This window comes from Notechis scutatus, chromosome Z, assembly GCF_049901735.1.
Source record: "Notechis scutatus isolate UNSWTSFEM ecotype Mainland chromosome Z, rNotScu1.2, whole genome shotgun sequence".
Taxonomy (NCBI): domain Eukaryota; kingdom Metazoa; phylum Chordata; class Lepidosauria; order Squamata; family Elapidae; genus Notechis; species Notechis scutatus.
Genome location: NC_142025.1, coordinates 102,616,364 through 102,639,513, shown reverse-complemented (window position 1 = coordinate 102,639,513; position 23,150 = coordinate 102,616,364). Strand labels below are relative to the sequence as shown.

Here is a 23,150-nt window from a genome sequence, read left to right as displayed (position 1 = left end):
GGGTGCTGGTCGGTTTTCCTGACAAACCCAGCAGCCGGATACCCAGGCCTCTATTTCTTTATCCATCCCTGGCCACCGCACATAACTCCTTTCTAGGGATTTCATTTTAACCATCCCTGGGTGCCCTGCATGCAACATTTCCATTATATCGTCCCTTAAAATGTCCGGAATTATGACCTGATCCTCCCACAATACACAGTATGGATAGTTTGTCTGTTTCTGAAAGGTTTAGTTTCTTTGGCTTTTTCCTTTTTAGGCCACCCCCTCCCTACCCAGTTCAAAACGTGCAACAGAGTTCTGTCTTTCACTATTGCTCTTGCGATATTGGATGCTGCGACTGGCGTTTGTTGAACTGTCTCTATCAGGAGTGTGGTGGTCACTGGTGCTGGATCTTCATCCTCAATGGGCAGGGGGTATCAACTCAATGCGTCAGCATGATCAATTTCTTTCCCTGGTCTATACATCAATTTGTAGTCGTAGGCGAGTCATTCTGGGGGACACAATGTTCGGAGTGGCTCTGTCCCCCGCGATGATGCCCAAAAGTGGTTTGTGGTCTGTGACTAATGTGAACTTCCTTCTGTATATGTATTTGTGGAATCGCTTGATTCCAGTGACTGCGGCTAACGCTTCATTGTCTAATTGGCTATAATTTCATTTCGGTTTGGATAATGTTTTTGAATAAAATGCTATTGGGGTTTCCTTCCCGTTCAGCAAAATGTGGCTGATAATCACAAGTTAATCTTACCGGTAAAGTCTTGTTATACTGAATCAGTACGCATTCTGATGTGATTAAGTTCTTTATTTCTTGGAACGCTGCCTCTTTATGCCCCCAAACCCAGGCTGCTTTCTTGTCAAGCAGTCTGTGGAGAGGTTCCGCCACTGTTGCCTTCTGCGGTAAGAATATATGGTAAAAGTTAATTAGTCCCAGGAAGGCTTGCAATTCTATTTTGCTTTTTGGTCTGGGGGCTTCTTTGATTGCTTTGGTTTTACTGTCTGTGGGGTGGATCCCTTCCCCATCTATCAAATAGCCCAGGAATTCTACCTTGTCGGCTGCTAGTTGGCATTTTTCCTTTTTTACTTTAAGCCCCACCTCTTTGAAATGGCTGAGGACTTCCCTTAAACGTTTTTGTAATTGTTCTTTGTCCTCGGCTGAGATGATAACATCGTCGAAGGCACCACCCCCTTTATTCCATGCAGTAATCGTTCCATGAGGCTCTGGAATAGTCCCGAGGCAATGCCAACCCCAAATTGTGGGCAGTTACATTTAAAAGCCCCTCGGTGTGTGACAATTGTCTGTGCTTCCGCCATTTCAGCATCTACCAGTAATTGCTGGTAGGCTTGTGCGAGATCTAACTTTGTGAATATCTTCCCCTGCGCCTGGGAATGTAAGAGGTGTTACACCACTGGGACAGGGTACGCACTCTGTTGTAAGGCCAGTAGTCAGCACAAATGCACAGAGATCCATCTGGCTTTATAGGTGTGACGATGGGGGTTTCCCATTTCGCATGGTCTATGGGTTCTAGAATTCCTTGGGAAATGAGCTTGTCTAAATGCTCATCTATTTTTGGTTTAAGCACAAGTGGGACTCGCCTTGCTTTTAGTCTGATCGGGACTATATATTGGTCTAGGTTAAAGGAAATAGGGGACCCCAAGTACCTGCCCAATTTTCCGTTGAACACGTCTCAGAATTCCTCCATCAGTTTGTCTTCCCACTCACTGTCTGTGATGCTGTGGATTCCAGTGAATTCTATCCCGAATGGTTTGAACCACTCTAGCCCCAGCAGACTTGGACAACCACGGTTAAAGGCAGAATCCTGCAGTAATTTCGGAATGTCACTCTGAATTCTCCTATGCCAATGACGGGAATCTTGTTCCCTTGATTATTTTTTGTCTTTTCAGTTGGGCCTTTGTTAGTTGGGGGATTATACTTTTGATGGTGTCCCACGACACCATTGATAGGAGAGACCCGGAATCCACTTCCATTCTACATAGTTTACCTTCTATCATGACGTGAACATGGACTTTCTTGGTGTTTGGCATGCTGGAGTGGCCCATAGTCATGGTCTGGTGCATTTCGCTCCTCTTTGTGGTTGACTTGTGTTCCATCGATTTCTGCTGTTTTGGCCCCCATGGTTTGATTTTCCCGATTCCTTGGGGGGTACCTTGTCTTGGCCTTTGGCTGTTTGGCTTGAATGCTTGGCGATGTGCCCCCTCCGCTTGCAATGTTGGCAGATAGCATCTTGGAAACAGCATTCCAATCTAGGGTGATTTCCTTCACAACCCATACACCAAAATTCCTTCCTCTTTTTTTCTCAGCTTTTCTGGTGCAGTTCAGGATGTAGCTGATTCACTTCTTTGTCGTCTGCCGACCCCAACTTGGACTCGAGGTCCTTGTAGTGAATGGTGGCACTGTCCTTTTGGGGGGGGGCTGTGGAGTCTTATTCACCTTCCTCATGGCTGCGGCGGACTTGTGAGATGCTTCTACTGCTGATGCTTCTTCGATAGCTTCCTTCAGTGTTATTTTTGGTTTTGTTAGAAGACAACTCTGCAGTGTCAGGTCCCTGAGTCCCAGGACTATGTGATCCCTCATCGCCTCATCCACGTTCAGGAATTCGCATGCTCTGGCAATGTTCCTCAGGCTCGTGATGGAATCGTTGATACTCTCTCCTTCCTTCTGGTCTCTCCAGAAAAACTCGTGTCTTTTAACTAAACTTGATACTGGGGGAGTGTAATGGGCCCTTAAAATTCTCTCTAAATCTGTCCAGGCCATCATTTTTATGTTGCTTGGGGCAGCGAGAGTTTTAGCCATTTTGAATATGGCGGGGCCACAATGCGTGAGGAAGATGGCTCATTTCTTCTGTTCCGTAATATTCATCAGGTTGCGGCTTTCCAGGAACATCTGGAATCGATCGATGTGGGAATCCCAATCCTTGGTCGTCGGGTCGAACTGTGCGGGTGGCGTATTATTTCCGGCCGTGTTGCATTCTTTGACCAGTTAGATAGCCACGTTGCTCACAATCCCGCTTCTCTCGAATTCCACCTTCATCGCCACTGTTAAATCGTGGGCGAGAGAACACACAGGAAGCTCCGATTGTTTACTCCTGTTTATTGCATCATTCAGAATAAAGACAGCAGCCGCGGCAGCTTTTACAGCGGGGCTGCTGTGGCTACAACCAGTGGCGGCTCTTTAATTTCCTGCCACTGTGGACCAACCAATCAGAGGTGCATATGTAAATATCTAACATTAAAGTTGCTTAAAATGAATTTAGTCCTAGACTCTGGTAATCAGAATAGACAAAATTGATAATTTAGTGGAATAGCTTGCTTTGGCAGGGAAAAGATCTTAACATTAGACTACAATTTGTTCAGTTTTTTTTTCTTCAGAAAGCTCCAAAATTGAAACTCAGTAAATAGCCACTCTTATGCCTTAAAAAAAGGTAAATTTCAACAAGTGAAGCAAATTGTTTCGCTCTTGTCTTTCTATCTATTGAATGACTGATTGTCAGAAGACACAAGATTTTCAAAAACATGGGGAAGTTCTGACATGTAGGAGGAAAAGAAACATTTTGTTATGAGGCATAGGCATAGCTATTGCAAAGCACTGTAGCAACCAGGAAATAGCTACCTCTGTGGTTTTTGGTTTGGTACTGTTTATACTGCTTCCTTTTTCATTTTTGCACTCTAGTAGAAGGCAGCCTTAAACTCCATTAGGAGCTCTTCTTCAAGCAACTTAAATTATAATCCTATACTTCTTTGCCATTGGGTGTGCAATCTGGCAGTAATGGTATGTACAGGAGCTCCCATCTACTCCGGAGCAAAGTTCAAGGGAGTTTTCCCACTTCTAGGTAGACGCAAGGAAGCTTTTCTAAGCCTGTTTTTTTATTAACTCGGCCGAACTGGCTGTAGATAATAGGTATTATAGTTGGGAAGTTCAAGGTGGAAACATTCAGAGGGAAGGCTGCCCGTAGCCACCGTTGTGGTCCCGGTTCTCAGCCTATATTTAAGTTTCACTCCCCGACCCTCGAAATCTTTGCGCGCGCACGCGCGCGCCTCTGCAAACTTCCTTTTCGTCGTTATTTCAGGCTCTCGCCCCCCCCACTTCCAACTCTCGCACGTGAGCACTAAACCCCACCCCCCTCGCCGTAGACCCGTCTGGCGACGCCGTCTCCCTCCTCACCCCTTTTGTGTGCGCGCGCGCGGTCGACTGCTCGCGCTGACGAGGAAGGAGGAGGAGGCTCGCGCGTAAAAGAGAGTGGCTCGCCGCGCCCCTTTCCTCCTCAGTTGCCACCAGCCATTGCCGGGGTGGCTTCCTGCTTACTCGCCTCTCCTCCTTTCCGTTGCTGCCTTTGCAGAACCTTTCCGAGGGCGCAGTTTTCGAGGCGGCGGCAGCAGCAGGATTCTTTTTCCTCACGCACATACAGAGCTACAGACCCTTCCCTCCCCACCTCGCTTCGGTCGCCATGAATCCCAGCTGTGCCCGCTGCGGCAAAATCGTCTACCCAACCGAGAAGGTGAACTGCCTTGACAAGGTGGGTGTCGTGAAGAGAAGGCGCAAGCCCCCTGGGGGGCGGGGCGGGGGTAGTGGATTTTGAGGGGGTGCTTGTGGGGAACTGAAGTAGAGGTCGCGAAGCGGGGGGAACAGGAGCAGCGGCAGTTGGCAGCCCGGAGGGAGACGGTTGTTGCTGGGTTGCCCGTGTGGGGAGGGGTGTGTGTGTGTGTGAAGGGAGAGCGATAGCGGGGGACGGTTGGGGTGGAGCGGGGCGAAGATGTCAAGGGCGGGATGGTCGGTTGCGGAGCGTGTGTGCGTGGAAGGAGAAGAGAAGGCGGGCCAATTGGAGAGGGAGAGGCCGGCTGGCAGTCTCCGAAGTGGTGGATTGCCGGAAGGAGAGAGCAGGCCAGGCTGAGGGAAGGAAAGCGTGTGGAAAGCACAAAGGGGGCATTTTAGAGAGTGACCATCGGGGAGCGGTTGAAGGAACAGGGCGTGGGAGGATAAGGTACAAGGTAGCCTGAACAAAAGGCGGGCTGCGTAGAGGAGGGAATGGGGGACGGGTCACCCAGGGGAACCCAGCGCTTCCTAGACTTGGCGGAGCTGAAACAGGCTTTCTGGGTGTGGAGTGGCAAATCCTGGCTTAGTGGAATTACATGTGTTTTTTGCGAATGTTTCCGTAGGGCCATGGTTGCAACTTAAAAAGCGACTTCATGAGTGTGAGGACAATATAAAGTGTGTGGTATCACCTGTAGAAAGGGCGGTTGATGACGCGTTGAAAGCTTTATGCTTTGGAGGAGGATAGGTGGTGGGGGCAGCTACTAAGGTGCAGAATCTGCTTGTCGTGGATTATACAGAAAAGAAGTCAATTTTGTAACCTTCTAAGAGGAAGTATGAAGAGAATTTGAGAAGCCTGCTGATCTCTAGCGACAGGTGTGCCTTACTGCAAGTACAATAGACCTGCAAAGAAAGCATGAAATATATTCAACAGTTATGTTGTTGGAAGTGTACTTTAGGGAGGATGGAGTGGTAAAGAAAACTAATGGAATTTATATTTTCAGCTTCTCAAAATTGTGGGTTAAGTTGACCCCAGTTTGAATTGGGAAATATTGCATTGGAAATAAAGACATTGTGGATTTAGGGAAGGAATGTTAAAAGCAGGGAAAGCTTTTGCTAAGTACTTAACACTTTTGGCATTGTTATGGCGGTTATAAATGTAGCATCTATAATGTAAAGGCTTCTCACTTTATCCTTTTGCAATAATGTAACTTCAATAAAATAAATTATGCAAATAGTCAAACCTAAGGCTTAGAAAAGCCTTGTTTTTAATTTTTCTTAAGGTATTGATACCTTGCCTAGAAAATATCTATTTTTTACTGTATTTTTATCAAATTACCTGCATTTTATTTTAAATAGAGGGATTACAAAATGATTTTTTAAAATTATTTCCAGCAAACAAATGAAGCAAAAGTTATACAGAATAGCTGATTTTGGAAGACATTCCAGTTTTGATTTGTAAAAATACAAGCATTTGAGCCACATTGTCAGTTGTTTGTTTAAGCAAATGTTATGACTTTAAATAATTTTCTTATGTATTTTAAAAGTGGCTTTAAATGAAGCACTGTCAAGAGAAGCTTTCTACCACTTTTTACCATAATTTAAAAAAGAGCTTTGTGTATCAATAGCTAAAAAGATGGAAAAATTAACCATCATCTGTTTTGTATTAGATTCTATTCCCTTGCCATCTCCCTTTGGATCTATGGTTATTGCAATGTTAGAGAGTTTATAAGAACAGATCCTTTTAAAAATGGCTTTTTTTGCTGTTTAAAAAAAACTGAGTCAAGTATTGTAGGGACTTTCTGTTTATAACTACAAAGACTTGTATGCCTTGCTCATCTTATTATATATTGGCTTTAAAAAGGTTTTGACTTTTTAGATTCATAGATGATGTGGCAACTTTGTTTCCCTATTTACTATGCCTTTATTAAGGGGAGGAGATCTCTGTCAAAGTACAACTACTAATTATATACTCCTGAAATAGTAATGGAGCTAAATCTTAATGAAGTTTGATTTAGATTTATTTGTTATAAGATAGAAGTAGGGAACCTACAGGTTCACCACTTTTGCAGTAGACCTCTCTTAAACAGCTTATACTCACAAGTTGTTATAAGGCAGGCCTGCCAAACTGGCAGCACACAAGCTAGATACGTCATGCGCAGCCCACTCCAGCTCTGCAAAGGCCAAAAACATCGCAATACGTCACAATCCAGCTCATGATGTGATCAAATTTGACACCTGTGTTATAAGGACTAACTCATGATTAGAAATGAATCTATGTTGTGGAAGACATTTAGTAGTAATTAAGAGGAAGGGAGAGGTTGTGCCAGTTACACAAGTGAAAATTTTAACTGAACTGTGCAGTATTTTTTCTATTTATAATATAAACATGAAATTTATGTATAAATGTGCCATATGTTAATAGATTTGAATGACACAATGCGAGCATTATGTTTAGAATAATTGTTTTTAAAACTCTGTTTAGTATTCAAAAATGCAAAAACTATGACATAAAAGCACATTTGGTCAGCTTCCAAAGTCCAGTCTGTGATTTAAAAGCAGTAGGATAGAAACTGAAATTTACTTCCATGTAATATTTATCAGTTAAATTATTATCAGTTAAATTGTGGGTGCGCTTGCAAGGATTAAAAACAGAAAAACAATATATTAATATTAACAAAGAAAATATGATCATGCCTGGATGAGAAAAATGTATTAACATTTAATCAGGGACATATATCTTCCATTCAGGATTATACTTCTCCCAGCACATGGCCTGGGGAAAGAGCCAGTAGTCTTCAGGGGTCTTTTGATTGACTGTAGGATCATGGCTTTGAGAGTAATATTGTTCAGAAAGGCAGGTACTGTAGTACAGAAGACACCCTTTCTTGGTTTCATGAGATAACATTGCTTAATAGGTGGGACCAAGCATGCCAACCCTGTTATCTTGCAAGATCTCAGAAAGAATTAGAGAAATAAAGTTCCCCCAAATATTTAAACCCTATTTTAATTTTATTTTGCCTTTTTAATATTTAACTCAAGATGGCAAACATACCTAAACTCCTGCCTATTATCCTGTGAGGTGCATTGGGCTAAGAGAGAGTGCCTGGCTTCAATGTCACTAACTTCACCTTTCATGCCTAAAACTCAGTCTCATATTTTCTAAGTCAGCATCCTAACTGCTATGCTAGAAAGGCTCTCTATTCCATGTAGGGCAGAGGTGTGAAACTCATGTTGTCACAGCAGCATCACGTGGGGTATTGGACTTTTTCCCCCTTCACTAAATAGGGTGTGGGCAGTGCATGACACATCCAGCCTGTGGGTGGGGAGTTTGACAGGCCTGATGTAGGGCTTTATAGATAACAACTATAACAACTCTTGAATTGTATCTGAAAGTAACTATATGGAATCTCTAATAGGTGGTGTTAGTCCACTTTCTAATTTAATGGATTCATTCCATATGTGGATAATTGTTTTGCCTATTTTCTAAATAGTGGCTCATGTAAGTTGTATTTCCTGATAAATTGCATTTTTTTAAATTAAAGCGCCCTACTGAAGCAAGATCTGAAAATCTCAAATTTATCTGCATTGAAAATTATAAAATGGCTTCTACATTTTTGTTCAGTTACAAGAAATTGATTGAACAATTTAACAGTCTATACCATGTATTAAGTGTTTATATTGTTCCCATCTTGTATGTGGAAAATGAACAAAGATTTACTAAATGAATATAGTGGCTGAATTTGGGTACTACTTTTTTTAAAATTAAAGTTCCTACATGCCATTTGTTAAGCCACACTGGCTATTGTTTAATTATGCTATACAGTAAGTATTATTCTATAGAACTACAATATAAATTTTGTTCTGATGTAACAATAGTGAATATAGCATTTAGATATATTTATGTACCTAGTATCTATATTGATTTACAAAGGTATGCAAGAATGTTCCATCTCAACTCTAAAACTGGATTTTCATTGCATGCTGGGCTGCAAATTAGCTGACCATGTTTTACTTTACTCTGTGTAAAACTATAGACTGTTTATGATTCCATGTATTATATAAATACTAAGTTAATTAATGAAAAAAATCTGTCAAAGCTATGATTATATATGATTGTTCTTCGGTCTCCTTTTTGTTGAGCACTAGACATAATTTTCTACAGTGGCTACATTCAGTGTCACAACATTCATACATAATATATCCTTGGTTCCTCTTCATCTTAGAATAAACAGAATAACAGTTGGAAGAGATCTTGGAAGTCTTCCAGGTCAACCCCTTGCTCAAGCAGGAGATCCTAAACTATTGTGAACAATGGCTGTCTAATTTCTTCAAAACCTCCACCAATTGGAGCATCACAACTCTGGGACACAAATCATTTTTAGAACAATTGAAGATTTAGGAACTTGAAATATGATTTTCACTTTGAAGCAAATATTAGTGTGAACTTGGCCTGTGTCATACTACTTTTTGGTTGGAAAGGTTGCTGTACGAAAATACATTTGCCCTATTTTGTTGGTAGCTACAGTATTTTGCTACATGTTAATAAATGTGAATGACTTATTATCTGATAACAGTATTCAAATTTGCTGAGTATATTTGAGATTAAATTTGCAGTCACTCAAATTATGTACATCATGAGGATAAGAAGGCTCTGGTTTTTAAGAGCTATTTGAGACTTCTAGTTGCCCTGCATTTGTTTGGTGATTGAAAACATACACTAACATATGGGTATACATTGATTTTGGTTATATCAAAGATTCAGTGAAAATTAAAAAAATAAAACAGAACTGCAGGAGGAATTGGCTTTTAGACTCATATGAAGGTACAAATCTGTTGCTCTAGGCAATAAAATGAGGCAGACTTCTCTTCTAATACTGATGAGTCATTACATGCTCTTGTCATCTAGGCTGTATTTAAAAATTGGGTGTGGTGAATTCCCATATTATTAGCTGACTCCAGGATACTTTGCAATTATCACTGATTGTGGGTGTTCAGAACAGTAGCAAATCTAACTATTGTTCTTGATCATTAAATAGTAGTCTACCAATTCTTCCTTGATAGTCTTGTTTAGAAAGCTGCTGTTTTGTACTTGATGAAAGAAACTAAAATATTTGATGGAATCTGTCAATAAAGAGTCCATATGGGAACAGATACTCTTGAGAAACTTTTAATTTACTTCACATGTTATCTGATAGTTTTCATAGAATTCTAAAATAATTGTCATGAAAGCAAAGTTAGTTCAACAAGCAGAATCATTATCAAGATTTTAATGGGTAATTTTATACTTATGATTCTGCTCCAATTTCCCCCCTTCCAAAAGTGCTGTAGAAGAATTATAAAAAATAATGAAAACCAAAGTTATATAAGTAAATAGGTACATTTAATCCATTTTGACATTAAATGGAACCTTTGAAAAGAAATGGAAACAGATTAATTATATAATATTATTGGAGTATGTTATACAAAGTAAATTAGTAAATGGTCTAAAATACACGCTACCTTGAATATTTCTCATTTGCCACCTTCTTTCTCCTAATCCTGAAGATTGCCCTTACAGTTTGTTGAGGATGTGGGATGATACAGAATGAACAGAAAGGGTTGCCCTAAATGTCCTCTTCTAAATCTAGTACTTTGTTCTATCAGCATCTTGGAATTAGTACTATTTGTAACCATTTATCTGAAGAATTCCTAGCTGTTTTCTGTAAAATTATTGCAGCAAGCTATTATGCATTTTTTTCAGAATCATGTAATCATTTTGTCATCTATTATTGTATTGTATTGATCATTAATTGAATAAAATTTCCTCAATTGATGTTGCTTGTCAGAAACAATTGGGAAGGTTGCAGATGATGCCCACAGGATGCTGCAATCAATTGTAAATGCGAACCAATTGTCTAGTGTCCAAATAGCGATCAGTGGTGTGCTGGTTGTAACTTCAAAGACACATTGTGAATCACTTTTCCCAAGGCCATAATAACATTGAACAAATAGTTGTAAATTGAAGACTACTTGTATATTCTTTCTATTATCAGAATAGTTGCAGGTGACAATTCAGTGCCATCTTTTCTCAGTTCAGAAATTTCTGTTCCTATTTTGGAAGACATAAAATCTTCCACTTAGAAATGCTAGCATGAACTAACTCTGCTATTCATCTTCATGATAAAAAAGATATCTTTCAAACCAATGGAAACTTGGTTTTCTTAAATATCACAATGGTATTTTTGTTGTAAGATTACATAAAATAACTTCCATTTGGGAAGTGTTATTGTGGGCCTTTAGTCAGATTTAGGTTGCAGGAGAAATGCATACAACCTCAGTCCATGGAAAAATTATCTTCCACAAAACCAGTTTCTGATGCCAGAAAGGTTGAGGACCACTATGTTAGAGTTAATAAGTTTAGTGGTTACAAAGTAGTTATTTTAAGAACTTACTACTGTTTTTACTAACTAACTAACTAAATAAAATAAAAATACATGTTTGTATTTTTGTTCAGTTTTTGTTTTTACATTTAAGCAACATAAAGTTCTTACAGTGAGCATCTATCTAAAATATCCATCAGGAATGTATGACTGGTACAAAGACTTGTTATCTTTGAATATACATTCTTTAGTTAATTAATCCACTTGCAATGTTTTATATTTCCCTAGTACTGGCATAAAGCATGTTTTCATTGCGAAGTCTGCAAGATGACTCTCAACATGAAAAACTACAAGGGCTATGGGAAGAAGCCATACTGCAATGCGTAAGTATGCTTTTCAGAGTTTTGCCCCCATAATTCTAGAGATGCATAGATCAAAACAATTTTGTAAGGAACTATATATTTATAGATCTTAGTTGAGATCTTAAATCATTTGCAGATAAGCAATATGAAGAAAAAACTGATTGAAGAATGCTCACATGGCATTTTTAGTGTTATACAGTGCATTTTAGTTTTCCAAATCTCTATAATGGATTGTATTAAGCTTTCTTTTTCTTGATAAATATGAAATTAATGGCAATAATACTGTCAGCTTGGAAGCCATTTTTTTTTAGGCTTCTGGGCTGCCACATTCAATGACTGGGAATTTGGAAGGGGGATTTCAAGGAGCAATGGAAGAATACCCATAACAACATTCCTTTCTCAGAGAGTCAAGGACATGTTACTCTGCACCTGGAGGAAAGTGCCTGGGGATAGTTTCTAGTTGGAATGAAGTAATAATTGGACCATGGGTGCAGGGGTTGGATTTTGGATTCCCTTTGAGCTAGGGAAAATCTGGAAATCTCAAATTCGGGTTTTCCTCACATGTGCCAATATGACATCTCTAATAAAATGGATATTTGAGAAGATGACAGTCTGAGTTTTTTTAATTTGGAGGTTACTTGGAAATCTGACAAATATATTAAATGACAGTGATACCACTATAATGTCTTTTGCCAAAGAAAAATACTGGTGTTGCTGTTGGTTAATATGTTTGTAACAAAATATAAAAGGAAAGTTTGTAATTTCACTAAAAGAAAAAAATTCAAAAATAGTTCCTTAGCAATAATACAATGAAAAAAATTGCAGAGAAGTTTCCAGACTGAGGAACAATTGTGCTAAAGCAAAGTGGTAATCACAGAAGGAAGAAGAGCTACAAGATGAACATATTTAAACATGTTTTGGAAAGTAATGAAGAACCAAGTATAAGGAAGTACTGCAAGGCAAATTTTAGTCAGCAGTAAGGAACAGAATGTTTTGTGAGATATAGCTTTATTATTAAAAAGAAAAACTGAGAGCAAGTTACAATTAGAATGAACTTTTTAAATGAAGAGCAGTTACATATAAGTTGAAGCAGAAATATGGAGCATGAATCATAACAATCGGTTCTATAGAACTGGTCTGAACCGGTAGAATCCCACCCCTGCTAACATTTACACATATAGTAAAATGTGAATATTTTAGTCACCAATGTTACCAGTGTTTCTATTTCAAACTAGATCATGGGTGCTTCTATAGCTGTAGGTCCAAAAATTGAAGATCTTCCAAATGTACAATCTGCATAGATCTGTGATGAACCTATGGCACATGTGCTGGAAATGGCACGCAGAGCCACTTCTGCTGGCATGCGAGAGGTCACCCGGAAGAGCCCCACTGCGCATGCGTATGTGCCCCCACCAGCCAGCTGATTGTCAGGTATATGTCACGTAGCACGGGGGAGATGCACGCAGGGAGTCGTGCAGTGTGCAGCATGGAGGAACATTTATTGCGGGACACAAAGAAAAAGCTGGATAAAGCAAATTGTAACTGGTTTAGCATTGCAAGCTGGACTTGAATCAAGCCAAAAGAACAGCAACGGACGAAGTACTTTGGCAAAGCATTGAATCAAATTCATTTAGCTATGTAGCACCCAATCAGAATATGAGTTTCAAAATTGTATTATCTAATAGTATTCTAGGGAGGTAAAAATTAAGTATATGTCATACTTTCTTTCTCTTTTTCTTTTTTATTAAAGTTTATTATAAAATAAAATATAAATAAAAACATTGAGAAAAGAAAGAATGCAGAAAGTAAACAAAAAAAGTGACTTTTGATTTTTTAATTCAGTACAGTACAAAAATGTTACAGCCTCAATGTTTTGCTTTACATTTCTAAATGTTTCAAGCCATTTCCATAATAAAATCATTTTAATCATCAAAATCTAAAGTTTTTAAAAATTGAAAAAATATAGAAGTATTTTTAAATAGAAACAACAACAAATAATTTTTCTTTATTTAAAACAGTCAATTTTGCCATCCCTGACAATTATCAACCATTCTTCAATTGTGGAAATTGATTTATGTCATATTTTCTTTCTCAAGTAGATTGCCTGCAGATGTATGTATGGTAGTCCTTACTTAAGCCTGCAATTTGGACCAGAATTTTGGTTGCTAAACTATGTGGTCATTAAGTGAGTCCAAGGCTCTGTTCTGTGCTATTAAAGCACACTGCAAAATCATGCTTTATTTTTTTCACATTACTGCCCATTTCTCACTGATAGGCCTCAGTATATGTGAGTTGGGACTAATATTAGAAATAACAATCATGTTCTTGAGCACAGGTTCTCCTCAGGGCTGTGTCTCAAGTTTGCTGTTGTTCACCCTGCTGACCCATGACTATTGTGCAAGGTTTGCTACCAACCATATTGTGCAGATAGTGGGCCTTATTTGGGATTATAGTGAGGGCAATTACCAGCTGGACGCAGTAAGTTTGATGATCTGTTGTAATAAAAACAGCCTGGTTTTAAATGGAGGAAAAACAAAAAAGAACTGGGCCGACCCAAGCTTGGCTTCCTTCCCAAGTCCCTCCATCCCAAACCCGAAGGGAGCCACCAGGAGAGGCCGCCCGAGGCAGTGATAGCGCCCACCCATCCATGGACAGAGAGGCAAGGCGACGGCCTGCGCCGCGTCCTCCGAGCTGAGCCCCGCCGAGTCAGCGCCTCTGCCTGATGCCTGTTCCACTGCAGCGTTTGAAGTTGCCGGAGCATTTGGAGATGCGTGGGGACGGGGACGGGCTGGGCGAGGGGTGGAAAGGACGGGGGGCTTCGGGTTCTCTCCGACGGCCAGGGAAGCAGTACTACCATCACCTCCCCTCCCTGTCCGCGGACGGGTGGGCGCTATCACTGCCTCGGGCAGCCTCTCCTGGTGAAACCTTCGGGTTCGTGCTGGAGGGACTTGGGAAGGAAGCCAAGCTCAGGTCGGCCCAGCTCTTTTGCTTGGCAGGCGGGCGCGCACCCGCGGCTCGCTTTCCTGGCTCTGCCCAGCCCGCATGGCTCTGGAGCAGCCCTGGCGGGATGAGCGGAGGGTCCGGCGGGAGGTACTCTCTGCCTTGGTGAGAGCTCTGCTGCCGGGAAGGAGGGCCCGCCTGTCAGCTGCGCTGGGCACCCCAGGCAGAGCTCTTTGCGCTCTGCCCGGCGCCAGGCAGTGATGGCGGCTGGGCGCTTCTCCCGAGGTGGGCTGATCCTGTGTTGCGGCCCTGGGAGATTCACCTCCCCACATGGGGTTGGGCTGCCCTCTCGGGCAGGGGAGGCTTTGTTGTAGTAGGGCGTCATTTTTAAAATAATTGGCTTTACCTTCGAAGGCAAAGGGAAAGCGGCGACAGGAGTGCCTGAAGCCGAGTGTCTCCGCCGGGCTCCGGTTGCAGGGAGGAGCCCTGGCTGGCCGCACGTGGCTGCACCAAACACCGCGGCGTTGCTCTAAATGCCACGGCAGCAAGGGAAAAGGGAAAGCAACGGTGACGGAAGGTGTCCCGATACGAAGTGCCCTACCAACGCCGAGGTCAACATCCAAGCTGTTGCCGCCTGCCCACCCGAGGATGCAGGGGGGGGGGAATTAAGTCACCCGCGAAAAGACGGCCTAGCCGTTTTTTCGGGGGTCAAAAAAAAATAAGGCCCGGCCTTATTTTGTGAGAAACACGCTAACAATTCAACTGTGGAGGTGGCTAGTAGTATCAAATTTTTGGGTGTGCAGCTGGCAAACAGAATAGCTTGGTCGCTCAACAGTGAGACACTGGTGATGCAGCCACAGCAGTGCCTGCATTTTGTGTTGAATGAGAAGAGTATATCTTCCTTTATCTTTACCACTTTCTATGGAGGGACAATTGAAAGCATATTGTATTACTGTGTGGCTTGGAGGTATTACTAGTTTGGACAGGAAGGCTGTGCAGAAGGTTGGTGAGGATAGCTGAAAAGATTATTGGAAGTTCATTTCCTTCTATTCATTGCTTAGTTTATAAGCGATGCTTGACCAGGGTACACAGTACAGATAGTCCTTGACTTACAACAGTTCATTTAATAACCATTCAAAGTTACAACAGCACTGAAAAAAGTGACTTATGACTGCTTTCACAAGTGTGAAATTGTGGCTTATGTAGCAAGAAAGTTGTAGAAAAAAAAGGTTTCTGAGCATATGCTAATATTATTTTCAGTAGTAGAACTGAAGCATGCCTATAAAACATATCGCTCATTTACAGCAGTCTAATTTAGAATGCAAAACAAGGTTCTTGTTTTGGAGTTAGAAGCCTTTGCTTTATTTATTAAATTCTATTACATATCTACAATATCTATAGACCCTAGGATACTTTTTGCTACTCATGCCTCAGATTATACTTGGGTTTAAAATGTTCTTTGCCCAAACCACTGAATTCAAATATAAAATCTCAAATGCTAGTTTTTATATAAAGAAAGAAAAATATATTACGGCAGAGCCCAATATATTCATGGTTTGACATAATATTGTGGGGATGGACTGCAACTATGTTCAATGTTGCTTACAAGGCTCTCTTTTCTAAACAACTTCCATAAAATCTGGAATTGAACAATGAATGTCCTATCTTTTGGGAGGGATTGAAGAAGAAAAATGGCTACGTTTATACTGGCAGAAGCAAGTGTGCTTCTTCAAATATGCTTCATACAGACTTTCTTCTGTCCATTTTCTGGCTTTGTGCCCAGTTTTAAGTTTATTTCTCAGTGAAAGCAATACAATGAAAGTTATGCTTCCTCTCTGCTGTCATGGTGCCATATAGTAATTTGAACTTAACATTCCAATGGGTGCTGCTGCTTTTTATGCCCTCTCAGTTTTTTCCTCAATGGTGTAGGGTGAAGGGGGCACATTTAGTGCAATCTCAAGGATTTACTTCATAGTCTATTCTGTCAACAGTGCAAATTGCTATATGCCCTTGTGATTAAGAAAACTGATCACAGTTTTGCTGAAGACAGAACAAGAAACCAGTTTAAAGTGGGAATAACTGGACATGAGGTATCATTTCCTATTGTTAAAGCTGTTTACAAGATTCTCCCAGGATATGGGCTTTGTTTTGCTGGAATAGAGATTGGATAGATATAGTCATCCATTATTATAGAATCTGTCAGTTGGATTAGATCAGTGGGTCTCAGGCAATGGTGGGATTCAATTTTTTTTACTACCGATTCTGTGGGCGTGGCTTGGTGGGCGTGGCAGGGAAAGGATACTGTAAAATCTGCAGTCAGAGGTGGGATTTGCTGCTTCTCCGCAGTACTCAAAAATTTCTGCTAACGGTTCTCTAGAACTGGTCAGAACCTGCTGAATACCACCTCTGGTCTCAGGCTTTTCTTCCATGGGCAACATATGGTCCTCCAAGTGATTTTTTTGCAGCCTGCTTCACATGGACAGAGCAGATGGGAATAGAATGACTTGTTTGTACAACAAAAGGCTAGCAAAAGGGTGGAGCAGCTGCCTGCTGAATTTGGCTACATTAGCCAAGGAAGTGGAAATGATACTTGAGGAGATGGCTGTGCTGGCCCTGCCTCATTAGACCATTGCAGCTAGGCTAGGGCTTCACTTCTGTTATAGTTTCTCCTTCTTGTAGCCTGAGGGCATATATATTCCTGGTCCCTTGTTGACATGACATCCCAAGAAATTGGCTGTGGGGTAGATCCTTGATAGTGGGTGGTGATATATTCTATGAGATTTGTTTCTGAGCATACATGTATAGAGGTATACAGGTAGTTCTTGACATATGATCACAATTGAGCCCAGCATTTCTCTTGCTAAGTGACTCATTTGTTAAGTGAACTTTGTCCCATTTACAGCCTTTCTTGCTATAATTGTTAAATGAATCACTCAAGTTAGTGACAAAGTTGTTAACTGAATCTGGCTTCCCCATCGACTTTGCTTTTCAGAAGTTCACAAAAGGTGACCACATGATTCCGAACACAGCAAATGTCATAAATATGAACCAGTTGCCAAGTGTCTGAATTTTGATCATGTAACCATGAGGACACGGCAATAGTCACAAGTCACTTTTTTCAGTGCCGCTGTAACTTTGAACTAAATGAACTGTTGCAAGTGAAAGACTATCTGTATTCGTGGACTATGTTCAATAGAATCTATTTTGCTCAATAGATTCACTGATTGGCTTTCCCTTAAAATTTAGATTTACCAGTACCTTTAGGTGCTTGGAGGTTGACAATTTTGGAAAAGTGGTATACATGGAATGAATAGAGATTTGGTGTGGTACTTTTTTAAAATGGAAAAATATAATCTTTTTTTATAGGTTTGTTTCTTGAGAGCAGTTCACTACTTCACTACTTCTTCAAGAATGCTGCTACTATTTGAAAGTGAATTTAGATCTAGACAGGTGTTTGCTTTTCTCCCTCAAAAATTGGGTCTTTGTTAAGGTTGTAACTGGCTGATAATTAGGGTTGAGGTCATCTCATGGAGTTGGATATAGGTGGAGGTATTGCTAGATCAATGGCCAGAATGCAGTTCTGGAGAAATATTTCTAAGGAATATTTTTTTAATTAATAAGTTTGGTGGCACACTATGATGGTAATCATTTTTTTAATTTTCAAGTTATAGAAGGGTTTTTTGTTAGTCTTCAGTGTCACAGTCTTTAAGCTGGTTCTTATGTGAGATTTCTGACACACATACATACACACATATAGTAAATACCTTAGGTCTCTTCAAGCCCTAAAATACAATGTTGTTTAAAAGAAAAAAAATAGAAAAAGTTGGATTTATTAGTATTGTTCAGTAAATTAAACCCTATGCCCTGAAATAGAAGATTTTATATTGATTAAATTATTTGAATAGGAGAAGATGTGAGTCAGGTCTCTTTATTTCTTGAAATGCTGTATTAACTGACAGGAAGCAAGTAACCTCGCTGTATAGCTATTTCCTCTGACCTCCCTTATCCTGGGAGGAAGACATACTGTTCCTTTTTACAAAACAACTATTTTAAAACAGTAAAATGTATTTTGTTTTTATAGGGATCTGTACAGTTGGAATAGTGATCTTGGCTGATTAAAGAGGCGATATCCTTTTCTAGCATTCTAGGAAGAAATCAATGTGTGTGTATATGTGTATTTATAAATATATGATAATGAAACAGCTAAGTGTTGATTTAAATTATAAGTATGGTTGTCAGCCCTGAAGCTGATCTGAGTGAAGCCATCCTGGAGCTTCAGTATGCCACACTGGAGCGAGGGTTAGGGAGCGGGGATTAGAGATAGCTGGGCTTGTGTAGTCAAAATAAAATGCTTTCTCAAGACTTTCTCCTGGGAACCAAGGACAGTCTCACACCTAGCTGAGAGAAGGAGGAGTGATGTCACCAAATCAGCAGATGCTGCAGTGATTGGGCCATGTGACTGATTGCTTGGGATTGAGGGGAAAACTTTTACTTTTATTTAGTAAAATGTGGATAGCACTGCTTCTTTATTTATATTCTTGTTAACATCATTAATCAAATGAATGACCCTTTTTGTGCTTTTGTTTAAGATATTCTGGCGTTTACCACATTGTGATTTCTACTAATATAACTGGAAAAGGCTATATCCTTAAAAAGAAAAAGAAAATAATTGTTTTGATCCATATATACTGAGAAGCCATAATCTGACCATTTGTTTTGGGATGATGTCTAAATAATCTGAATAGTTACTTTTCTAAGATTATTTGTACTTTTAAAAAATGAAAAGTTATTACAAAGTTATAAGTATTGCGATTTAATCCCCAATGGGACCATCTTTTTTCCATGTCCTGTATCCTTTCCACACAGGAAATGGATTTAAGTTTTCTATATTAATGAAAAAAAGTTTGGTTTTTCTTTTTTCAGAAAAAAGGTTAGGAAAGAGAAATTTTCTTTTCTCCCCCTCCCCTTGGCTTTCAAATTTTCAGATGGAAATATATTTTCATAAGCTACCTGTATAATACCATAGCGACAGCTGCAAATCACTTTTCTTCCTTCTCCAGTTGTCATGAAGTATCAAGAAGAAGTGTCAATGGAGACTGAAAATAATGATGGATTAGGCGAGGAGAGAAACCCAGCTTTTTGCAATTGTTAAAGTCAATTTGTCAGTTTTTTAAGCAGGGGGCCAATTCACAGTCCCTCAGACTGTTGGGGGGGGGGCGGACTGGCTGGTGAGGCATGGCTATGTGGTCATGTGACTGAGGGCATGGCCAATTTAGCAGTGTTGCCATTTGCCTAACTTATTACAACAGCAGCTTCAGGCTCCTTTAAAACTCAGGAAACTCAAGTTTTGCAGCAATTCTTCTCAGCCCCAAGAAGCTTACAATCAACAAGTCTCTCTCTGTCTATATCTCTCTCCAAAGCCAAGTTATCTCACATGCTCTCCTCCCTCCCCATTTAGGCAGGGCAGTTTCTGCAAACACCCAGGAAGGGCTCTGATTCCATCGTCCCCCATGTGCTCCCCTCTCTCCCTGCACACATCAGTCCTTCAGCTGACAGTATCACCCCTCTGCCAGCTCTTCCTTCCCTGCCCACTCACCAACTCACACCCTTACCTTTGCAAGCAGCGGTGAGCAGAAGTACACAGAAGTGCGGCTGCAGTCTTCAAGGTACAGTATATATTAGGCCTACGACTGTAGGAGGGGCGATGGGAAAAATCAGCCACACAGGGAATGGGTGGGAGGCAAGGGGCGGGGCTTAATCCCATCACTGTGTGGGCCGGATACATTGTGTCTTTGGGCCGTATCCAGCCCGCGGGCCGTAGTTTTGAGGATCCCTGGTTAAAGGCATTGGACAGGAGACACTGAGTTCTAGTCTTCCCTTAGGTATGAAAAACATCTGCATGACTTTGGACCAGTCACTCGCTATGAAGGATTAAGGAAGAAGGCAATGTTAAAACACTTCTAAATATGTTGTCAACAAATTACGTGAATTGGACTAGGCAATCAACAGGAGACAACATTGTCTCAAAGGTTCCCCCCCAAAAAAAAAAAAAAAAAAAAAAAACCAGACATAAAATGGTATGAGGAGGGATTTGAAGAAAATTATAAATATGGAAGTTGGGAGTAATGTTCTAGAAATGCTATGAAGTAGTATTATTGAATTGGTTTTGTGAACTGTGAACTTATTGCAGTTATAGTTTAGAAGCCTGGAATAATGCCAACTTTCTGCTGCTTATATTTCTACCAGTACTAGCAAGAAAATGGAAAGGAGTAATTGAGATTTGTTCTCTGTACTAGATTTCTTTTTGTCTCTTGCTTCACAGCTGTTGTAGTAGCAGTTTAAGTTTCCAGGATTGGATCTAAAATAATTTTGTCCAGGTCTCTTATGAAGTATGCCATTCTTTTCAGATGCATAGGCTCGTGATCTGTTTTAGTCTAATTGCTAATGTTAGTGCTTGGAAAGCACTAACATTAGCAATTTGAGAAGCCAAGAAAAAAAGGTAAAAATTATGAAAAAAATGGAAAGTTCATTAGGTTGCTAGACAATCACCGGCAGCTTTCTGGCTGCAAAATATCAGCTTGTTTTGTGTGAGTTCAGTATTCAGTGGCCTAAAACTCAATTAGGCCAAATTTGGATTTAAATTGTGACTTCTGGAATCAGGGTCCTACTATGTGGATAATTTGAATATTAGCTATATATATGAGTGTGTTTGTACCCATTTTTTTGGAAAATAAAAGTTAATGTCTTTATCAGGTACCCTGTTTTTATTCCTTGCAATTCTTTATAGATAGGTTACTTGCAAGAAATTAAAGTTTGAGGTATCAATATGTTTATGGTACAGACAATAATATTTCTTCTCTATAGTTAGCCAGTGATAAAACTGGAATGAAGATATCTGTACAATGCAAAGATCTACTCGAAATTTTAGAAAGATGGAAAATAGATTCCTGGCGATCTTTTTGGCAGTAGCTGCAATATTCTCGTTATAGTATATCAGATTTGGCTCAATGGTAAATTTTGAGCAGGAAGAGCGACTTGGATTTAAAATAGCAGATTTTATATGTTCCTGTTATTTAAGAGTTAGGGTTAATTCCTTGTATTCATATTGCAGAACTCCTTAAGAGAACTTAAAAATAGCATTTTCATGCTTCCGTAAATTAAAAGCAATATATTTGATTTGGATGTATAATATTATATATTAAATATATTGCCATACATATATTCTGGTTTTATATACACAGAACAATGTATGTAGTTTATTCTGAATTAGAATTGAGGGCCCTTTTTCATTTGAGATATTAGAGTATAACATTCTGTTTTAAAATATTAAGAGTTTGGGGAAGGTCTTCTTTAAACTAGAAATGCTTGCTATTGAGAATACTGGTGAAAAGCAAATGAATTGATAGGTAGATGTTTAATTTAGGCACTGTATTCCCCCACCCCCCCACCCCAAAAAGGATGATCATGTTTTTCTTTTCAAGGATATGGTGTTTGTAGAATACACTTCAATTTCTATTAGTTGCCACAGTTCATTTATCTGCTGCCTATCTCTTTGATTTTTTAAATATTTGACAGTGTCCCAGTGACACTTGCTTGGAACCAATTCTGATAAGAATAGTCTATAAATCTTGTAAAAAAATATAAATTCATATTGAAGCCAGCTACTTCCTTAGAACAAAGAATTTAAACAGTTGAGGTTGTTATTCAGTGAATGGAGAGTAATTCTCAACAAAACACAGAGCTTTTCATAGTCCAAAAAAGCAAAAGGTAGCCCATAAAAGGAGGGAGTTAAAGTTCTATTGCTTTACTGTTTTGTACTAGGACAGAGTTTATTCATTCGTAAAACCTGATGATATTATACTGAAAAAGCTCACAGGCATTTTTCACATTTAGCTACAAAGTTCTTATGCTCATTTTTTGTCATTCTTGGGTAAATTGAATCAAATATACTTATTTTAATTTGTTGTAAAACATACATTTTAAGACAATGAGTTAGCAAGAAAATTGGAAATAGTAATGGAAAGATAAGGGAAAGATAGGAATAGGTGAGGCAGTAGGAAGATACTGGGGAGGAAAGTAGAAACTATATTGCCTGATTTAGATAACCGGGGAAAAAAGTTCAAACTTGCACAAGAATAACACAAACTGTTACACAAAATAATGTGCACATATATAGTTATTTGTTTTGTTGGTAAAACTGCTTTCCTGCCATTGAAATATTGTTCATTTACTGTTTAATTTATTAAGGCTTATTGTCAAGCTTGACCTTGTAGCATTGAGTTAGAAGTTTGGTTTTCCCTTTTTTAAAAAAAGAAAGTGATTCTAAACAATTTTATAGTGCTTGTGGGTATATCCTTCTGACCTACTTAATTGCCTGCAGTGCCTTAAAAGAATATTTTTTAAATTTCTTTGTAAACTCATCATAGTTTTAATTGCCCATTGGTAATAACTGTATTAATCTAATATTGGTTAATAAGGAACTAATTTTCTCCAAGTCACTGTTGTTATGAGCCGTCTCTTTTCATGCAGCATGCATACACCATTTTGGCACTGTCATAAGTCATAGAACAAAGATATGCATATAATAAATCAAGCTATAACATGCTCTCGTGCAGAATCCTTCCAGTTGGTTCATTTATTATCAGATTGATATCTTATGTACCCATGAAAATGGAATCTTATACAAAAGAAAATAAGGCTGATGCTGAACAATAGTACAAAATTTAGCACACTACGTATGTGATTTCAGTGATAAGGATTGAAATTTTATAGCTGAATTTTTCATAGAAAATATATTACTAGAACAATGTGAGTATTGCATTTAAGTATATAGAATTAATTTTTAATAGATTAAAGTTGAGATTTTTCAAATTTAAATTTTGACTAATAATTATAATTAATTACATAATCTTTCAGGAACCAAAAATAACATCAATAAATTGT

General features: G+C 39.5%; 1 protein-coding gene across 1 annotated transcript in view; it reads left to right on the top strand.

The window, feature by feature from the left end:
* Positions 1 to 4,217: 4,217 nt before the first annotated feature.
* LASP1 (LIM and SH3 protein 1) overlaps positions 4,218 to 23,150 on the top strand; it is a 44,887-nt gene continuing 25,954 nt past the window's right edge. Inside the window, exons 1-2 of the mRNA XM_026669646.2 lie at positions 4,218 to 4,529; positions 11,194 to 11,288. Coding sequence (XP_026525431.1) covers positions 4,461 to 4,529; positions 11,194 to 11,288 — 164 coding nt within the window. The 5' untranslated portion in view covers positions 4,218 to 4,460. The remainder of the gene's footprint in view (positions 4,530 to 11,193; positions 11,289 to 23,150) is intronic.